The sequence below is a fragment of the Corvus kubaryi genome, unplaced genomic scaffold (assembly GCF_017639235.1).
Source record: "Corvus kubaryi isolate FWS band 111438036 unplaced genomic scaffold, C.kubaryi_AGA036_p1.0 70, whole genome shotgun sequence".
Lineage (NCBI taxonomy): Eukaryota > Metazoa > Chordata > Aves > Passeriformes > Corvidae > Corvus > Corvus kubaryi.
The window spans coordinates 3,087,004-3,107,991 of record NW_024582058.1 but is presented as its reverse complement, the minus strand read 5'-3'; the positions used below and the strand labels follow the sequence as shown (position 1 = coordinate 3,107,991).

General features: G+C 41.0%; 1 protein-coding gene across 3 annotated transcripts in view; it reads left to right on the top strand.

The window, feature by feature from the left end:
• Positions 1 to 20,988, top strand: part of PLCB1 (phospholipase C beta 1) — a 341,667-nt gene that overhangs the window by 189,256 nt on the left and 131,423 nt on the right. For all 3 annotated transcript variants that reach the window (XM_042049230.1, XM_042049231.1, XM_042049232.1), the window contains exons 4-5: positions 13,609 to 13,749; positions 19,703 to 19,782. In XM_042049230.1, coding sequence (XP_041905164.1) covers positions 13,609 to 13,749; positions 19,703 to 19,782 — 221 coding nt within the window. The remainder of the gene's footprint in view (positions 1 to 13,608; positions 13,750 to 19,702; positions 19,783 to 20,988) is intronic.

The following is a 20,988-nucleotide window of genomic DNA, read 5'->3' as shown; positions in this document are numbered from 1 at the left end:
TTGAATCATGAGTGCAATTCTGGTTGTGGACAAGCTCCTGTGGTATCTCATTAGAGCTGCAGTTCAAGGTCTTGTAGGTCACATTTCTGGGTAGATAATATCCACTGCAGCCTGAAAGTTTCTGTCTCCATAGTGAATTTCCTACCATTCAGGAGAATCACGCCTATTCAGTAGCCTGGTTTAAAAAACTGATTAGAAACTTGATAAGCCAGAAATAAATTTCTGCTGGGAATTCTGCCCAGAGGGCTGCTCAAGCACACTTCCATTCACCGTTTGTTTTATTGGCACAGGTGGTTTTTCCAGGGGAAGGTGTAAGGCTGTACTTTTATTCCTGCCCAAATTGTACATTTCCCTATGTTACATTTATCCCTCTTTCAAAACATACTGTTGTTCCCTTCCTCCAGGAGCTTAGTTATGAGCTGGGATGAAAACCAGAATCAAAACAGACATGTAAAAAATTTACTGAGAATTGATTTCCCGTTGTCAGTCGTGCTTGCACAGCCGCAGAAAGGGGCAAATGTCACAAGCACCACCACCATGTCCAAAGAGTAAAACCAGATGGTGGTGCCAATATAAATTATGTTCTAGAAATATAAAAAATTGTATTTGTTATTATATATATATATATATTATATATATATACTAAGAAATGTATATATATATGTGTATATATATGTGTATATATATAAATGTATATATATGAAATATATATACTAAGAAATATATATATAACTAAGAAATAAATTATATATATATATACTAAGAAATATAGACTAAGAAATGTGCTGTATTCTCAAAGGATTACAGATTGCTAGACAGGATTTTTTTCAAATAAGCCCACTGAGCAAATAAAAGAAATCCTAACCTACTGAAGTGTCTAAATTATATGGAAAAGAGGAAAAAAAGGTCCATAGATGACTTTGACCCTGTGTTGCTCACGCTCTGTAGTCTCAGGTAGGTGCCAGTGTATGCCACGTGGCCTTGTCTTGCTGCTATTTTGGGGAATCATTAATTTAAGCATTCAGGCTGACTCCAGGCTCTATTGATCTCCCTATTTATAGCACCAATCCATTACACACAAGGTTTTTATCTGTAGGGGACTCATTTGGTTGGTGGGTGAGTTCACCTGGTTTGCAGGGGTTGGGGGTCACTGTCAGTCCAGGCAGCTTTGCTGGGAGGGTCCCATTTCACAGGCTTGGGAGATTTCTTCAAAGCACTGTTGGGATTCAGCTTTCTGTAATAAAAACAGTTGAATACAGCAGGGAATTACAGAAAGCCTCTATAGACATTTCGTAGCTACAAAAAATATATATATGTATAATAAGCCATTCCTTGCTTGCTGTGAAACAACAGGATAATATTGAATATCTCACTGCAAAGGATAGAAAGGCAGTGCAGCACCTTAGCTTTGAGGATCCATTTCTTCACAGTAATAAGGCTGCACCAGAGCAGCCCAAATGTGCAATTCAGTGCTGCAGTGATGGGAGGCCCTGACCTGGGGCAAGCAGCTGCCATCATTTAACACCAGCTCCTTGGCTTTGTATCCACTCCGTGGTCAGCCACACACATCTCCACAGAGCTGAAACTGGCATCTTCATAACTCTTCAAAGGCTGCTGAAATGTTCAGCAGACCTAAGGCACATTGCTGCTCCCAACAGAGGAAGGCAGGCATCACCTGTGGATCGGCTTGGGAGACATTATACATTGAAATCTAGAGGGAAAAATTATACAGCAACACCTCAGTGACAGTGCTGGTAGGAGAGGCTGCTCTGGAGGGGGCCGGAATTACAAAAACCCCAAAGTATAAATATGGGTGTAGATGGCATGACAGTACCCCTGCAGCTGCTTGGTGCGGGATGGCCAAACTGCACCCTCTGCTCCCAAACTCCTCCCAGACTCCTTGCACAAGTGGCCAGTGGGAAGCTCTGCCATGCCGCCAGAATTATTACCCAGGGGTATTTGATGCTTTTAAATTCCAGGAGGTATAAACGTGTAAAGGGAATCATGCCATTTTCTGTTGCAAGATCTCCTCCTGCTGTAAGCCAGGATGGGGGGATGGTTCTGGTGGCTTTTCAAAGCAGCATCTCAGCAACACGAGCAGGCAAGGAACGGAAAGTCTTAAGTCTGCTCATGTGAATGCAACGAGGTTTTGTGCTTCATCACTTCAGAGTTTATTCAGATGTCTAAGTATGAAGCATACATTTATTTTTCCTTCTAAAAATCATTCAAAGGCAAAAAACCCGACTTCTGCTGTGTTAACACTCACAGTGAGGCAAGAGCACTTTATCAGAATATATGAAAAATGAAATTCAGTAGAATTTAGAGAAGAGAGAAAAACTCTGTTTACAGAGGGAGGAAATGAAGAAACTGAAATTCAGGATTTTTAACCTCTCTTATCACTAGAGATGTCCAGGTTTTGTCTCCTTATTTCCCGTTAAAGGATAGCGGGGAGGGGAAAAGAACTCGGGAACTGCAAGGTATTAATGCATCTTTATGTGAACTGTGTATTTAAAACCCAGTGTCAAATGATGTTGTTTTGGGACAGTGACATTTAGAATATTCTCATATTTGCAGAGTATCCCTTTCCAAACTGCGTCCATTATAACTATTTGTATTCCCAAGGATATATTGGAAAGGATCCAGTTGGAGGAAGTGTACCCTCAGTGCCATAATCTTATGTGCACAAAATATTTGTAATTCCCTTTTCAAAAAACACTGAACTTTGTAACCTTTCAGAAATATTTTGGTCAAACCATGGAGTTCATAGTTTTGCTAAGTCAAGTGCTCCACTGGGGATCTTTGGGAAGTGCAGCAAAGAGGAGGAGCACAAAGTGTGGCCTGGAGTTTGTGCTGGACGTTTCCAGCCTCCTCTACTCTTTTCTGGTCTCCTTTCTCCTGCCAAACCTGTTTACTCAACATCCCACAGCTAAATTTTGATTTTTATAATTAACTATCTGCTTGGGTAGTTTACACACATCAAAGTGTGGTTTATTTTCCATTGCCTTTAAGGCTGTTTTAGCCTTCAAGCTGGAAAGCTTCTTATCTAGATGAAACAGCCTTAAATGGCTGGATTTAGTTCATTAAATTCTTGGATAACTGGGAGTCTGTCTGGCACTTAGCAAGTGAGATTTGGAGGAGAAGTGCTGATCTACTTTCTGAATGTAAGAAATTGGATTCTTTGTAAGATGTCATGGTTTGTATAAGGTGCTTCAAAAACAATTAATGACTGTTAAACTTCCTCTGCCAATTTTTGCCCTTTCTCAACTCCTGTAAGCCCAGGTGAACCTCTTTGAATTGAGGAGAGTTGTTAAGTTTGTGCATTAGTGCAGAATTCCCGTTATCTCTTGATTTCAGTGCATCACCTGGTATCGGTGCTTAGTCAAGTATCCTGTGAGGTTTTGGAGTGAAAAATATCCTTTGACTCCTTGCACTTTGCCAAAGTTTAATTATTTCTGCTGTGGAAAAGAGCCATCCATGGATATCAGGGATGCAGAAGTGTTCACTGAGAAATGTCTGCTGTTTAAAGAGCAACACCTGCTGTCCCTGTTGCTTTCCCTATGAGCCACGAGGAAAGCTGATAGAAATGGAGAAGTTTGAAAGACCAAGTTTGCTGTAGTTGTCTGAGTGTTCTGTATCTGCAAATGTATAGGCAGAAACATGTATTTATGAGTGAATTTTGGTTCTAGAACACATGTGGATAATTCAGATGCCCAAAGCTGCTCACTGAAAAGTTTGCATCTGGATTTTTTGGGACCATTTCCATCACTTTTTGCTTGTACTGATTTTTCCTCTCCTGTGTCTCGGTATTCTCACATTGTTTGGCTGCTCACAAGTATGTGACACTCAGGATTTTCATCAGCAAGTTGATGTGTTGTGTTCTTCGAGCCTGATTGAAAATTGATCCAGCTGCCCTTTTTATATTCCCTTCACCAGTTAGTTCTCAAAACAGTGGAGTACAAAACCAAGGGCTTAAAATAATGTCCATGGCATCCCTTGAAGAATTCCTCTCTGCAGCTGCTTGCCGAAGACATCAGTGTTTGCATGTCCTTTTCCTAGCAGTGACTGAATGTGTTTCCTCTTCTTTCACAGGTGGTGAAATTGATCTGTCGTTAAACCACCCAAATCCAGTTTCTGCATTTATTCACTGTTGTCTCTCTCTCCTCAGCCAGAAAAACATATTTGTGGTTCTTACTCATACTCCTTGTAGATTTTACTACTTTTGTTTTCAGTAGTCATGTTGTCTTCTAAACCAGGAACCTATTTCTGGTCATTTTTTTCTGTTAGATACTTATTTTAAAAGTTAAAACGTACTTAGAGAAAATCGTCCTCTCTGGAGTAAGTTGAAGCTGACCAAGTTTTAAAACAGAATTTTGGTTTTTTTATTCTATGTTACTATTTCTCTATTAACTTCACCATCCGAGGCAGTGATATCTGCCATATGATTTTGCCATGTGGTTTTTAGCTGATTTTATGGATTGTCAGAGTCAAGTCCCTTGGCTTTGTGGTATCCTGGCTCCAATTCCCATCAAGCTGTGTTGTCACCAGGAACCAGGACAACTCCATCAAGATCTGCAGGAAATAAGTTCATCTATGCTGGCTAATTTGGCACCAGTTTGTAGATGTCAAGTGTCTGCATGTATTTCTGCTTCTGAATTGTATGTACTAAGGAGCAGTGAAAGTTTTGTGACATGTGACAGTGCAGAACAACTCGTCATTAGCCATCAATAATTAATTAGATGTGCCATTAAGAGCCTGTTCTGAGCTCACGGTCTGATTTGCAGGAGCTGAGTAGCTGCTACAGCCCAAGAAGGAAACAATTTCAACTCTTGTTGCATCATCATTGAAATGGTTTATTTTTCTTTCCTATGCTGCAAATGAGTTTCCTAGAATTAAATACTTAAAGGTAATGGGAACAGTGAGTGTTTACAATAATTAAAATCAGGTAAATTGAAACCTTTAGCATTAAGCATCCCACGTGACTTTGTAGTTGAAAAAAATGACACCAAAATGCATCTCTCAGACAGGTAAGAGAGAACAAAATACTGCTGGCATGGCACACAGGCTTTTCTCTTGTTTTTTCTTTGGTTTTTTTCTCTGCTGATGAGTGTGTCTGAAATGTTGCAATAATAAGCAGCTCGTTAGTCAGATGTTTTCAATTCTGGCTTTCCGTGTTTCATCTGTTCTGTTTGTGTGGGGTGGGTAGTTGGTGCATTCAGCATTTCAGGCCGTCTGGATGTACACATTTCCACCAGCTAAAAAAAATAGTGCATTAAAATGCAAGTGATTGTACTGCAGCCCTTGTGGAGCACTCCAGAGCAGCGTGGTGGGATTCCCACTATACTTCTCATTCAGCTTGTTTCAAGCATCTCAGATTTTTACAAATGCCAGATAAATGAGGAGCTGATTGTACCTCAACCTCTGAAATAACCCTATTAAAATAACTCTACACAGCAATTCCGAATTGGAAGAACAATGCATGTGAGATTTATAGATAAGTGAAAATTAAGCTGCTGTTCCAGCTATTCCTGCCCTTAGGTGCTGTGCAAGTTGCTGTAGAAATCATTTAATTTAAAGACTTTTTATAGGTTTTTCAATAGCCTCGTACAGACCAAAGAAAATGAGTTCATAAAAGTCACATGAAAATGAGACAAGTTTCTTTTCGCTGCACTCTGTTCATCTCTTCCTTTAAAATTAAATTGAAGAAAATCTCATGGAATTTTGAGGAAGGAAAAGCAGAGAAAGGAAGTGTGTGTGTTTAAAGGTCATCTTTAAAACAATGAGCCATCTGTAGCTGATAAAAATTGGTAAAAACTGTTCATGAGTTAGCAAACACCCTAGAGGAAGGTTCTGAACGGTTGTAGCTGCTTCGTATTCGTCACCTTTTTAGAGTTGTCATAGAAATTAAGATTTACACTGTGACATGTAAAGTTTTTTCATGTTAATCACTACCACAGCCAAAAGCACTGAAAAACACCACATTTGGTCTGATTTTACTTAGATGGTTTATACTGTCACTTGTTTTTTGTTAGAACACACAGTCTTGCAGACAATTTAAAACTCAGGTACCATGAACCTAGAAAAAAACATCTTGAGAAATACGAACACTAAGATGGAAAACTAAAAAAATATCCAGGCTGAATATTTGCTTAATGTTCTGTCATGAGAGCATGAGAGACCCAGGGAAGCTGGATTTGGATCACTTGAACTGTGAGAAAGGTCAGAAAAAGAGGAATGAGGTGGTCCTGGTTTTGTCCCTGGCTTTTCCTCAGCACATACAGTTCATTCTCTTTGTATTTCAGAGAAAATCCTGGTTTCACTGTATATGGCATAGGTATCATTTGGGTATCTCTCTCCCTTTTCACCCAGAAATCGATCTGATTATGTACTGTAAGTAGTATCTTCCCCAGAAGTGGCACTGAATATCCATCAGGGAATTTATAGTTCTGGCTCCAGTAAACTTTTGCAGCACATCTGGTACAGAAATTGTGGTGTCATTGAAAATTGCAGGTTGAAAGAGACCTGTCAGCCTGGCTGCCCAGCACATCAGCTGCTGCCTCCAGCTTGGTGTGCTCTGTGAGCTTCCAAAGGATGTGTTCTGTCCTCCTGGTGTGGTGGCTGACAGAGGACTTGATTTTTTTGGGGGGGGATGTCCCTAAGTATTATAAAAATACTGATTACTCACATTTTATGTTTTTAAATAATCCATGTCTTGCAGTGTGGGTATTGTAGAAAGCATGAATTCATCCTGCGTTTTCAGAGCTCGCAGTTGGAATTATATTTGGAAATGCCTATTGACATAGTCCTCTCTTTTCCAAAGTTCATTTGTACAGGCAGAGATTTGCTCCCTGTTATTCCTTTGCCAAAGAAAAATATGTGTTAAGCTGGCACATACTCTCTCTTCCTCAAAAGTTGTACATCACAGAAAAAGCAGTATCTTTACTCTTCTTCATAACCTGGTCCTGGTAAACTTGAGGTATTGATGCTCTTACTTCAAGCACGGAATTGGATGAAGCTATTTTAGGGCAAACAACCGTTGTTCTGGACTAGGTGTTTCATGGAGAAGGTTAATCAGCATTGGCTGTTTGAGGTGTGAGTTAGGGTCTCCTGTCCTCCCTGACAATATCTGTGGGAAGAACAGATATTTCAGTTTCATCTGAGGTATCTGGGGTTGCTGCATGTACCAGATCTGCAGGAGTCAGTGGATGCCTTGGATCTCCTTCCCTAGGGACTGACTAAAGCATTTCTGACTCCTTTTACCTCATACTGTGTTATATGTCAGAAATATTCCACTGTACTAACTGAGCAGATGGCCAAATTGAGACCGGTTCAGATGATTGAGAGCATTTTTTAAAGAAACTTCCTCTTGTTTTGTGCACACTGACTTGCTTTGCACAGAAATGGTGCCTGGATGACTTGGGTGTTTAAACAAGATCCTGGCTCTATTTCTGTGCATAGGTAGCTATGGTGATATCATGACAAATTTGGAATCCATTCTGAAACCTTAGAAAGGAGAAGACATTTATTTGCAAATATTTTGGTTATGTATTGATCTGATACTCTTTTGTGAGATGTGTGAAGACATTATTTGCAATAAAACCATACTGCAGCGTTTATTAGGCGAAATATATTTCTGGTTTAATGACAACGATTTTGGTGAGGATAACTCGATATTAGTAAATCCATTTAACTATCAAGCTTCCTGTGTATTCTGTGTAATGAAAGAGAGTTTGGAGAACACTGTTTGGAATATCTTTGATGTAGTAATTGGAGTGTATTCATTTCACGTGACTGTCATTAAGACAGACGCACAAAATCTTGTCACTGAGTTTTGTCGATGTAGTTCCCATGGATGGATATTCTCCTTAATCAGTGAGAGGGATTGCTGAAAGATAAACTTGAGAGTTTTGTATTTGTTCTCAACAAAGGAGGGAGAGAAGAAAGATTTCTTTGAAGGATGAGTCTGTCATTGCACTTGATGGGAAGTTCTTAGTGATGTGTGACACAAAGGGTGTTGGAACCAGCTGTGAAATCTTCGTGGGGATTGTTAGCAGTGAATTTCAGCCAGTTAAAGAAGGACATTTTGTTTCTGAGGGTCAGGCTTGTGCAGACACAAAGATGAGAAGCAACTCATAGGTATCATCATGGACCTAAGAACTGTTGCAGACCAGAGCTGCGTGCTTCAGGTACCACAGGTAGTACAAAATCATTTCGAGAGCCTTAGAAAGCAATTCCTACCTTTAGTAGTTGTTCTGTGCTAGGCAGCTTGCACTGAGGAGTTTGGTTGGGTCAGTGCAGCAGAGCTGGGGCTTGGGACCTCAGCTGGAATCCTTAGCTAGCCACAAGGGTAAGTGGTTTGATTTTAGGAGTCACTCAGTGTTTCCTATTTTACTGCCCCTAGACCAGCAACTTACCTGGTGCTTAAAGTGTGAAGAGCTGGTATTTTGAAATCTGGGTCACATCTATGAGAGATCCATGCTATCTATATATATGCATGTATTTACATTTTTGTTGATAAACACTGTGATAAAGAATTCTTGAAGACAAGACGTTATTCTATTTGTAGAAAATCTGTGGGAGTTCAATGGAGTCACAATATAAAGTCCTAATTTAGCAAGGTTCTTTGTTTAATTTAAGCCTCAACCTCGAGTGTTTCCTGGAAAACTCTTTGCATATGTAGCTATCTAATTATGCTTCTTTCCTCCTCTATATTCCCTCTTCTGGGATGCATAAAGAGCTAGAAAAGTATAAATGCATTCTTGAATGCTTGGAAATCTCACTTTGATGAGCAGGAAACTAAGATGAAAGTCTGTGCCATTTTTGCTTCAAATCTCTCCTGAAGTTATCAGGACATAAATACAATGATTTAGGATCATGATAGTTACAGGTATTCATACAGGCTTTGATAGTTACAGTCTGGAGAATTCCGAAGTACCCTTATGGCTCTGTAAAATAGTTTTGAGAATATTTTGCATTGTAAATTAAATGTCTTCACCAGAAATTTCCGATATTTAGTTGCACACCTGTTCCAGCAACCCAAGTTGTTCCGATTCTCTTGATAATCATCTGGTTTGGCCATCACGTTTTCTTTAACTATCAAACCCCGAGGAAAATCTTAATCTTTAGCATTGCACAGATTCCTTTCCTTTTTAAAGGGATCAGAAGCTGCTCTCTGAGATGGTGCTGCTGCTTTGAGAAGCATCAGTAAGAAAAGGGGCCTGACCTGCTGCTCCCTGGTGTGATGAAATCAGTGTTGAGTGCCACAGAACCTCATGGCAGCCTTTTATAACTGTGGATGAAAAAACCAGAACATTTCCACAGACAGATGGTATGTTGCAGGTTTTCAGAAAAGAAGAAAGTTTAAAGAGCTGGTGATACTAATAAAAGATGTTATGGTATTTGCTGAGCTGTGCAGAGCACACACTAATTGGGATTTCAGGGTTAAGACTTACATTTTAATAACACCAGTCACAGTGAAAGCAGAGATTGTAATGTGGCTGAGGTGCCTCTCTAAGTTTATGTTATTCTTAAGATTGGCAGCGAAAGAGAAATACAGCGGGAGAAAGTTTTGGAAGTCTGATTGAAATCTGTTTTTATCCATCTGTCTACAGGACCCTGGTTTCTAACAAAAAGGCATTATTTTGCATTTGTTTGTGAAAATTGTAGGAATTCCATAAGCTTTTATTTATTTCAATTTTTTTAATGTTTCTAGTGAGTTTTTTTACTATTCTCTACTTCCCATTGATTTAAGGTATATTTTCTTGGATAAGCCAAATAGGGAAGGTTTTTTTTCCCAAATGAGCAGGTAGTCCTCTAGCCAAACTCTAACCTCAATTTAACATGACTAATTTGATTTTTGATAGATTTTAAAGCTCTTTGTGCTGCCAACACCATCCTTATCACCACTTCCATATTTGCCTGCTCACAAATTCCATCTCCCTCCGGGAATTTAAGCATTGTCCCAATCAAAACACTGATTTTCCTGACCTGATCCTGGGGCAGTCTTCAGGCACCTCCAGTGCATGAGCTGAAGCTCCTACTGGACTCCAGTGGAAGGGGAAAACCAAGCTGACCCCTGGGCCTTTTGACTGGAAGAAGCAAAGGGATGGCTCCTTTGTCAGGAAACATGAAAGACTTAAAATGTTGAGCTACAAAGGGAACTTTGATGAGTTATGTGGGTATTGCCAACAGCTGCTGTTTATTGGCCATCCCATGGGCATGTCCCCAAACTTCAGTAGCTCAGGTGTTCCAGAAATTGCTGTGATCAATATTAAATAGGTGTAATTCTTCTGAGTGTCCATCAAAGAGCTCAATATGTTGCTAATAAGGCCCCAGTGTAGCAAAGAGCTTATCCCAAGCCACAGCTCGAAACAGCAGCAGGCTTTTAGGTGTCATTTCCTAAAATGGAATTATCCAAATCAAAATAATCCGTTTTACTTAAAAGAAGCTAAATTTGGTCTTGCTGCTTGGTTTGGCTTTTTTTCCCGTGTGCTTTCCTGCCATCTCCACAGGAAAACCTGCTGACATTTTAAAAAGAGCTTTGATTCATAGAGCATTGATAGTCTTCAAGATGTTGATAAAAGGATATTTTGCTCATCTCCTTAGGAGTGTTTGCAGCAAAGGGTGGTAACAAGGGAGCAGAGCTGTTCATGGGGAATGTGGGAGCTGGCAGTGGGCTTTGGTGTATGAGAACTTCAGATCTAAGGACTAATTATGACCTAGATCATCAGCTAAGGGCGAGGTTGTCACTGACAAGTGCATCTGTCACCTCTCAAGGGAAAAGACACCCAAGGCAGGGGTCAAAGAGGGTGTGAATCATGTTAACATCAACATTATTCTCCTGCACTGAACTTAAAAATATAAAATCTAAAAAATATATTTGAAACCAGCTATAAAAATACGTATTTTGAGTCTGTGGAGCACATAGGTTGCACTGAGGCAGCCCAGGACATGTGGTGTATTCCCTTTATTAACAGCTGCTGGATGGTGGCTGGATAATGCACTGCAGTAATGGACTGTGTGCTTCGAACTTTGCTAGACAAGTCTTAAACAGAAAGAGAAATTCAATGTTTGTCATTCAAACACAGCAACCCAAAGAGGATGGTCTGCCTAATTGCTTGCCTGTAAAACCTGGTGAAAAAAGTCTTTGGTTTGTAAAACCAAATTCATACTCACATTGCTTGATTTGCCATTTACTTTGCGCTTCTACAAACCTTACCGAGCCAGAGCTAGATAATTTCTCTTTTGATGAATTTGCTTGGAAAAGGCATCTCATTTCAAATATGTTTCTTTTTTTATTCTGTGGTGCGTGGCTAATGCGTATCTTAGTCTAACTGGGGTGTGATTCATCACTGAGACATCCCTTGGCCGACTGTAAATACAAAAGAAAAAGGTTATCTTCTCTCTTCTTTTGTTGCTACGATTGCAGTTCATCATCCGGAGTGAAACTGTGAGCAGGAGGTTGAGCCAGGGAGAGGGAGAGAGGAATGACAATGATGTGAAAGGGAGTGAAGGCAGATAGACAATCCTGTTCTGTCTGAGCCCAGAAAGAATGATGCTGTTCCCAGACAGGCCCTTGAGCAGAGGCATTTATCTGTCTGATTTGGGGGTTGAAACGGTAGAGGGTAAAAAGGAGATGGATTCTCATCTCCCGGAGACATAAAACAAAGCTTTGTAACATCCAGCCTGTAAATAAAAGAGAAAGTAACCCATCTAGTAATACACCATGACTGACTTAGCAACTGCAGGGCATTTCTTTAGCTCTTCTCCTAGATCTAAATGATACCATTTCTTTGTCTTTCTCCTTTGAATCCTCATCTCTGAAACATAACTACTATTTTTGTATCCCTCTCTTGTTTTTCTCTCCTGTGAAAGCCTGTGATTAACTTGTTTACCCACGAAAGCATCTTTGTCTCAGAGCACAATGATATACTCCCTTTACAGAGCCCTCAAATAGGATTATTCTGTCTGTTTTCCTGCAACATTTGCCATCATACCAAGTGTTTAAAGAGACTCACATTTATGATAGACAGCCCTGTACTTTCTTTCCAGTTTCTATCTCATGCTCCAAAAATGCTTTCCTAAACTTGGTGAAGTGTTTGATGAACACACATACAGCTCCATTGCCTCCAGGAAGATATGATACCAGTCAGGTGATGCCCTTTAGATTGATGTCCTGTTGGTACAGGATTTCCTGCAAGATCCCTGAAAATTGGCCCTTTTTGTCATCTTAATCTTGTTACATTAAATTTAATTGGTATCAATTTGTGGAAATTCAGACACTTATTCAAAAAGTTATTAAATATTAAGAATACCACAAACACTGAACATATGCAGGCAGTGGGGGGAGAAGGTTCATGGGAGAGTGAAATGTAAACTGCAGTAGATTTTTGTGTCAGTTTTGAAATAATTTGATCTCTACACAGAATCTGTCATCCCCCAGAGATTCTGTTTGCTGGCCATTTTTTAGTTTTTGCAGGAGACTGAAAAGTCTTACCTTCTAGGAAACCTGAGCTTTCACATTATACGGGCCCTTCTCAAAGGACTGAATCCAGTCATGCAGGGCAGCTTTTCATCTGTCTTTATAAACTTCACCGCGAGGCCAAGGACCAAACAGTTTTCTTAGTTTAAAACACAATGAGTGCATTTCTGGGAAATGGTGCAGTCTAATAGAACCGAGGAGAGTCACCGAATAACCTGAGGGTTTTACTCACAGCTTAGGTTGCCAATGAAGCTGAGGTTCAGGCTGTTAATAGCTGATAAAAATCATTGAATGTACCTTTCCTTCACAGAAGTGTTAGTCATTCTTCTCTCGAGGCTGGAACAAGGTGCCCATGGGAGGGGCTGAGTCAGCATCCCTGGCGGGGTTTAAGAGAGGTGTAGATGTGGCATTTGGGGACATGGGTTAGTGGTGGACTTGGTAGTGCTGGGGGAACAGTTGGATTCGATGCTCTTAAAGGTCTTTTCCAACCTAAATGATTCTGTGATTCTGTATTAGATATAAACTGGGGGAAAAAGGCTAAAAGCTAAATCTAAATGGAATCTAGCTAATAATTTAAATAATACATGACCTTTTGAACATGAAGAAGAAAGAGGAGGGCAATGCTAAAATTCCATTATTCATTTCATAGTGTTTAAGAAAGTTAATTCCAGAAGTCATCTTTATTCCTTAGGAAAAACTGAGTTCTCATTTTCAGTTTTATTTAAAATTCATTAAAATCACAGGGAATCTCTCTGTTGAGGCCAGTAGCCTTTGGACAGATTGTGTTGTTCTGACAAGCAACACAGTTTGTGTTTGCTTAACTTCTGAGGCAAAATAACTGAAAATAGGAATGTGCAGCCATCAGCTGGACAGCTCTGAGTCTGTACAGCACCAATATAGAGCTCAAAGGCTTTGAAGGATTTACAGCAGTGATTTCCTTTTTATTCTGGGTTAATAACTGTAAATATTTTAATGAGCCATTAACTGGATCAGAACCTAGTGCCGTCATGTTGAAAATGTTCAAAATAACACAAGTTTTCAAAATGGAAGTATTTGCAATTTTTGCACCTCTTTTAGTGTAATACATTTGCAAAAGGTTTTTAATTATTTCGTCGTTATTTCACCTGCAGGATCCGAAGCTGCGCGAGCTGCTGGATGCTGGGAACGCAGGAGGTCGGCTGGAAAATCGGATGATAACTGTTGTGTATGGCCCAGACCTGGTCAATATATCCTACTTGAACCTGGTGGCATTCCAAGATGATATAGCAAAGGTAACACATCTTCATCTGTCATACCAAATTCGGGTTTGGGAAGTATTGTTTCGAGATACGGATAAATGAGATGAAAGTGGGAATTGCTGTGAAGTGAACTGCAGTTCTCTTCTGGAGCTGTACCACTCAGTTCCAGAGAAGAAATGTGCAGTCTTTTTGTGTTTTGGTTTTTTTCCAAGGAGTTTATTCAGCAAGATTTATGCCCCTGATAAGTGTGCTCATGTTCAGAATGTTGTTTGTGAAGCCCAAATAATCACTGTGAAAATAGTGGTGCACACAAATTTTAACTTGGGTACGAGATGTTGCCCTGTGGCTCCCCAAACACACATCAATATATTTCAGTAGTAGCATCCCATTTTGCCTGCTGAGAGCCCTTGATAAGACTTGCGGAGTCAATCATTGCCTTAGAAAAGTACTTTTTCCATGCTGGTCCATCAGGTCCCTCTTTCCAACTCACAACATAAAACAGTGGTGCATGCCACTACAACTGAGATTAGTACACATTTTGGGCTTGGGTTTTTTCCTTCTACTTCCAATTTCTCTAGAATTCAGTACTGTTTAATGAAGTGGGAGCTCTTTGCTTTATCTATTTCAAACAGACATTCCAAAGCTTCTCCTCTTTCTACTTCCACTCATATGGGTATGCTCTGATCCCAGCCTCCAGACGTCCATGCACAGAACACTTTCCTACGGGCATTTTACATCCTGGAGTTCACTAGCTTGTGCTAAAAAGAGATTCTCTGCAGCCTGCTGTAATTTAACAACAGCAAGGAGTTATTTTGTCACCTCACAGGCAACAAGGATTGTTAGACCAGGTGCAAAAAGGTCATAGGATGAAAGCCTTCAGCTAGGAGGGGACATTTTTGCTTGCCAAATTTCTGTTTCTGCTAATCTTCTTTAGCCAATTGGACAGCTTGGCACAAACATGATTTCCAAATTTTTTTTGACATGGAAGAATAGAAACAAAAAGAGTTTGTGGTGGTCCATGAACAGCTGAGAAGGAAGTGCTGTCCTCAGACTTGAAAGTGCACAGCTGTACTCCACAGGGGTGGTGAGAAACCTTAACACTGCAGAAATGAAAGTGATTGAAATAACTCTTCAGGAAAAAAAGGAGCTATGTTTATGGTGGAAAATGAAAAGGTATGCTAAAGCTTTACCAGCAGAAATTGTTGTCCCTTATCAAGGAGCAGGGAAAATCACCCAAATCAGAAGCTTATGTCCTTCTTTTTCACTTTCCTGTCTAGCCAGCGGTCAGTGAGCCATAATCTATTTGCTAAAACAGCACAGATATGGGTATTTTAGGGCTATTTTCTGTTTGATAATGGAACCTTAAAATACAGTGGATAAAATCATAAAAGCTTGGCTGCTCTAAATCTTGAGTAAGTCCTACCATCCGAGTAACAAAAAATCTGAGTCTTCCTTTTCATTTGTAAATGCAATAGGGCAAATAAATTAATATTTGATCAGTTGGGCACTATGGCCTCGGGATGCAGTTTTTAAGGCATTGCAGATTAACTGTGTTTGCTTTGAGGTCACGTTAAGCGTCCTGATTGTTTGAATGAAAACAGTTTTGATCACTGTTGAACACATCTAAAAATTCCTCCCTTTTTAACCTGTTTTCCAACTTCATATGACCCAGAACACAGAATCTGGTCTTTATTGGTCTTTATATTGAAGTTGTAATAAATAAGCACATCAGGCACAAATCATCTCTTCAGGGAGCTCTGGGGAGGAATGTCAGTACAAGACGTTTTCAATGCCACGCTTGCAAATTTTGACCCTTCTGATGTTCTAGGGAAAGCAAGTGCCAATGGAAATCTCCCCCACCTTTCCTTCTCAGTGCGTGAATATTTTTTGGTTAGCCTTTCATTTGTGATACCTTATTCAAGTTGTGTGGCAAATGTTGACCAGACCTCCCTTAAGGAGAAAGGCAAAGTAAACTGTAATGGTCTTAATGAGGCAGTTAAAATTACGCAGTTATAGGGTTTTCTCCCTTTGCAGAGGGCTGCCTTTTCTGCTACAAACTCTGCTTGTCACATCCCCTGGCCAAGTCATGGGGAAATTAGGAAAATGCAGGTCTTGGGTTATTCAGCTTGCCTCAGATGTGCTCAATAGAAATGTCAGTGTGCTGGTTTCTGTTCATTCCTCCGGGAGAAGCTAACTGGTGTTTAAAGCACATCAGTGGTGAGCTGAAGGGCACCAGGTTTGTTCAAGGGATGCAGCTTGAAATCCATCAGGCACTGGTCTGAAGGGCAGGCAGGAAGGTGTGTCCTGATGGGGAAGAGAAGCAGCACTGAGAGAGCGCTCGCTCATTGTCATTTGAGAATGCCTGTCTGGGGTAGGATTTATTTGTGAGCATCCACAGAGTGCTAGAGAAGCAGCAAAGGTTTATTCTCAAACCCTACTCTGAGCAAATGCTCTTTTTCTCTGTCTCCATTCCCAGCATTAAGAAGTTTAACCTATCAACCTCTGTCTGCTCTAGAGTAGTTCATTCTCTTCCCAAATCCAGTAGCTTCAAAAATGAACATCTTGTTTTTCCCATCTCTTTCCTCTCACTCTCTTTCATGCTTCTCGTGCCAGCTCTCTTCTTTCTGCACTGCCAATCCTGGCCATACAGGCCCCTGTCCAGAGCCCAAGGAAATCTGTTTCTCCTCGGTTTGATGAGCTTTGGGTAAAAGGCATCACTAAGAGCTGATGAATTCCTCCATAAGTAAAATGATGTCATCAAGGATGATTCACAAGTCACACTATACTATTCTTTCCAGCATACATCTTTATTTTTCTAGCTTCCCCACTGTATATAAGAGCTTGATCAGTAGAATAAAATGCTAAAGCAAGCCACATAAATTCACATCCAGTTGATACGGGGTTTTTAAAATAAAATTCTGAAAGTTTAGAGTTTCAGCAGCTTGCTTTGTTAACCTCCCACCAAAAAGAAATGTGCGAGGAGCATTGCCTTCACACATAGTCAGTCCTGATTTGAAGGAAGTGTTTTCAAGACTGTGCTGCCTTTTCTTATAAAAAAGGTCTCATCTCTTCTGTTGCACTGAGTGTTTTATGGAATCCTTATGCATGCAGTGGAAGAGGGATTACTTCACTGAGCAGCACATTTCCAAATGAGCTGCTGCTCATGTGCTACCTGCCGAAGCACAGAACAGCTGAATTATTCGTTAGCAAAATTCACAGGAATGATAGAAGATGAACTGGCATGACAGGACGGAGCCAAGAGGGGATCAAGTTCAGGAAGCTCTTATCATGATGGATGTGACTTGCTCGGAGTTGAAGATCAGAAGGCTGGGTCCTTCCGCTCCCGGATGGGATCAGTGCCGGGTTTGTTGGCACTGCTGCAGCCCTGTTCCAAAATGCCACATTTATATTTTCCCATTGTGTCACATCTGTACAGAGGCTGCAGCGCCGTGGTGATCTGGAGGTTGCTGTAACCTTCCCACAGTTGGCTGTTTTCTCTCCACACAGAGCAGCTTTCCATCCCTTGGAGTGCTCTCCGCCAGCGCTGCCTGCTGGAATCGCTGGTAAAGAGTTGGAGTGTGGGCTCTGCTCTCTGCCATGCAGCAAACCCAAGGAAATGGAGCCGTTTGGTAGCTGAAGCAGCAAGGCACATCTTGACTCTCAGCTTGGTGAGAGCCCATCAAAGTCAGTCCCAAGCATCTCTCTTTTTTCAGCTCTGTCCTCAAGGCTGTTGTTCCCCCTCCTGCCAAGGGTTCAGATCAGCGGCTGGAAAGATGATGTGATCCTTGGCAGATCTTCTGATCTTGGCTTTTTGGCTGTGGCTCTGGGGTGGCTGGACCCTAAAATGGGAGAGACAGTGAGCAAGTGTTGCTCGTGACCTGGTTAGAAATGGCTCAGCCTGCAGGTAGCCCTCGGAATATTTGGCAAGAGCGATGGGATTGCCTTGGAGATCCAGGAAAGGAACAAAATGGAACAAATGGCAAGACTGCTTATACAAATAATGTGTGTGACAGGCACATAATAAGCGAGTTCCCCTTACATTCCTGTCAACAAGCATTCGGACAAAGAAAAGGAAGAGCTGGGCCTGTGGGGTACTCTTGAAGCGCCCTGCCTCTGTTTTATACAAAATATTTCAGCTTCAAGCCCAGCAGAAGCAGCGAGATGAAAACAGTCTTTCAAGATCTGTTAAAAGCCAGCGTATTTTCAATTTCTAAATAATATTTTGTGTTGCTGTTAATCTCTGCAGCCGTTAGTGTCACAGGGAGAAGTTTGAGCAGCTATTATTAGTGCCTAAACAAAGCAGTGTTTACAAGATGAGCCTATTTTGAACCTGGAAAAATGAGTTGCCAAGAAGAAAAACAGATGCTGCACTTAATACGCTCTCTGTTCCAAGAGTCACAGCAAAGCAGTTGTGCTGCTAACAAACCGGACTCCTCCTCCTCTGCCTTCTCACACTCCTGATTTATCAAACTAGACCTAAGAAGGAAAAACAATTAAAGAAGAAAAATGGCAGTGGTCTTGAGAAGGTGGAGGGGAGGACTATCTTAGCAGCACTGATTTGCCTCCAGAACAAGTCTCTGTTCGAGGGAAGAAGGCTTCTCTTCCAGAAACACCAGCCACAGGAGAGGTGTTATGTCAGCTGCTTAGGGATGAGGTGGTGGAAGGGATGGACTTCAGGATCCGAGAGCTGAAGGATATCAAAGGCCACTAAAACACTGGGCATACAGGCAGCCTTATCTATTCCTCCTTGGGAGCAGTGGTGCGAGACCAGTTTCAGGAACAAGGTCTGATAACGTCAGGGAAAAAACCTTCGCACATAAAAACGATGGAAAAACCCCCCAGCTTCTGAACCTCTCTCAAATCAATCTCCTGGTCATGTGGAAACATGAGGCTTTTTAGATAAAACAAGCTAATAAGCTCCAGAGAGACACAGGAACGTTTGTTTCATTGGAAGTCAGTGCTATTTCCCATCCCTATCCATTTTTGTCAGAATGAAATCTTCCTTCTTTTTTTTTTTTTTATTTTTATTTTTCCTCAGGAAAAAGAAAAGCCAAGGAGAAGGGAATACTTCCCAAAGAGTGTAGCAGTGGGAATCTTGGATTTGGACTGTTATGAAAGGAAACATAATTTTAGTTTGGAACAAAACTCAGAAAGCTTTGTCAACTAAAACAAAAAAATCACATTGTTTGCAAAGGCACTGCTTGTTTTCTTCCCTTTCTTTTAATGGGGTGAAACGAAGCCAAGCCAAAACTGCAGTTGTGATTAAAAAGATTTGCAATTAAAGATTGTGAATAAGCACCGACTCAGAAAGGAAAAATGCACTGAAGTTGTCAATGAAAAGCTGCAGGAGAGACCTGCAAGGGAGGAGAGCAGGACAAACTCTGGGAGTCTAAACTTTGCATTATAATCATGGATCAGCCATGCTGGGACCCCAGGAAAGGTGCAAGGGAAGGAATTGAGCAATGTGAAGCAACCTGGTCTAGGGGAAGGAGCCCCTGCCTGTGGCAGGGGGTTGGAACTGGATCCTCATGGGCATCCCTTCCAACCAAAACCATTCCATGATTCTATGGCATTTCTTCCCTACGTTGGGAAGAGGGAAAAAAATTTAGTGAGGGATAGGACCACAGTGTAAGGATGTACAATCAGGGGGAAAGAGCTCTTTGGAGCTGCATGTTCCTTGCACACCAGAGTAATTGAAATGTATTCCTGTATATTTCTGCTGGTTGGGTTTTTTTTTAAGCTTTTTTCTTATGTTGGCTGGTAAGATCTTGTATAGAGTCAGTACTTTCATTTGTAACAGCCTTCATTTTTTTTGCAGCATGAAAGAATCAGGTCTCACAAATGAGGAGGGAAGCTGTAATTGGAAAAATCAAGTTTAGGTTTTAATTAGGCCCTTTTTTTTGAAAGCATAATTTAAAAAAATATTTTGCATTGTGTCAGTAAATATCTAAACTGAGCCTCATTTATTCACTTTTTCTCTTCATAGGAATGGTCAGATGAAGTGTTCAGTTTGGCAACAAATTTGTTGGCACAGAACATGTCAAGGGACGCGTTTCTGGAAAAAGCGTAAGTGGCCCTCGCATGTCACGCTGTGGGTGTTGCTCTTCTCTCTGCGTCATTTTCCTCCTTGCTTCTTACTCACCTTGTCATCTATTGTTTCTGCTCTGGTGACTTGTCACTTCTGTAAACACAGGTCCTTGTTCTTACGGTTTTAAAAAGCCTGTTATCTAGAAGTCATCTAAACAAAAATCCTTTTTAGGGTTCTCCTTGCAAACTTAAATCATTGCAAAGAAATCCAGAATTAAATTCTCCCTGCCCCTTGTATAGTGGTAGCTTCAGCTGTGGGTTGCAGATCTCCATTTAAAAAGAAAGAATATTCTGGACTGACTTGCTTCTGGTTTGTTTTCCTTTTTGGATTTTATTGATAACAAAAAAAAGAGAAATGCCAGAAGTCCCTTTTCCTCATTCCAGTCTTTCTGATTTCCATGTGATCCAGAGAGAGAGAGAGGCTGGGATTCCATTCCTCTGGATTGCTTGGCAGAGTGGGCAGATTCTGAGTTGCTCTCTATGAGGTAGAAAAGCTGTTTGTCAGAATGTTTGGGGTGAAATACACCCCTAAAAGGGAAGAGAGCTAAACTTGAGGTTAGCAATTCTCAACTGATGAGAAGTGTGTGGGCTGAGGCAGTTTTGTATAAATGACAGCTTTGAGAGCAGCGTGGCAAAGCCTGCCGGAAAGAGCTGGTGTTGAACTGGGTACTCGCTGGCCTTTCGGGGTTCTAAAAGAGGGGATGCACCTTCCCCAGCCTAGGAGTTAGCTGCTTAAAGTCACCTTAGTGTGTCCCCCTAACACTTTTCCCTGCTCACAGGCAGGGGCTCAGTCCAGCTAAATGCTAAACTTAGGTTCCTAAAAGTTCCTTCCATCCAAAAAGCAAGTTAATGCCCCCTTTTCCTGGGCTTTGTGAGGGCATGAATGGCTAATTTCATTAGCTGCACCATAGCTGGTCAGAGTGTTCCGAAGTGCTTAACTTTAATCCCACAGAATCACAGGTGCCTGTTCTGGGGAGGAGGGATGTGCACGTGTGGGTGTGTGTTTCCTTCTCACAGCGTTTGTCCTGGAGCAGCTGGAGTCCACAGAAATTCTTGGGGCAGCTCTGAACAGTGGATGTGGCTGGAACTACAGCTTTGTGTCTGATAATGGTTTATTGGGACAGCAGGGATGTATTAGGCAAACAAAATCCCAGATGGATTGGAACATTTAACATTTCTTAATGG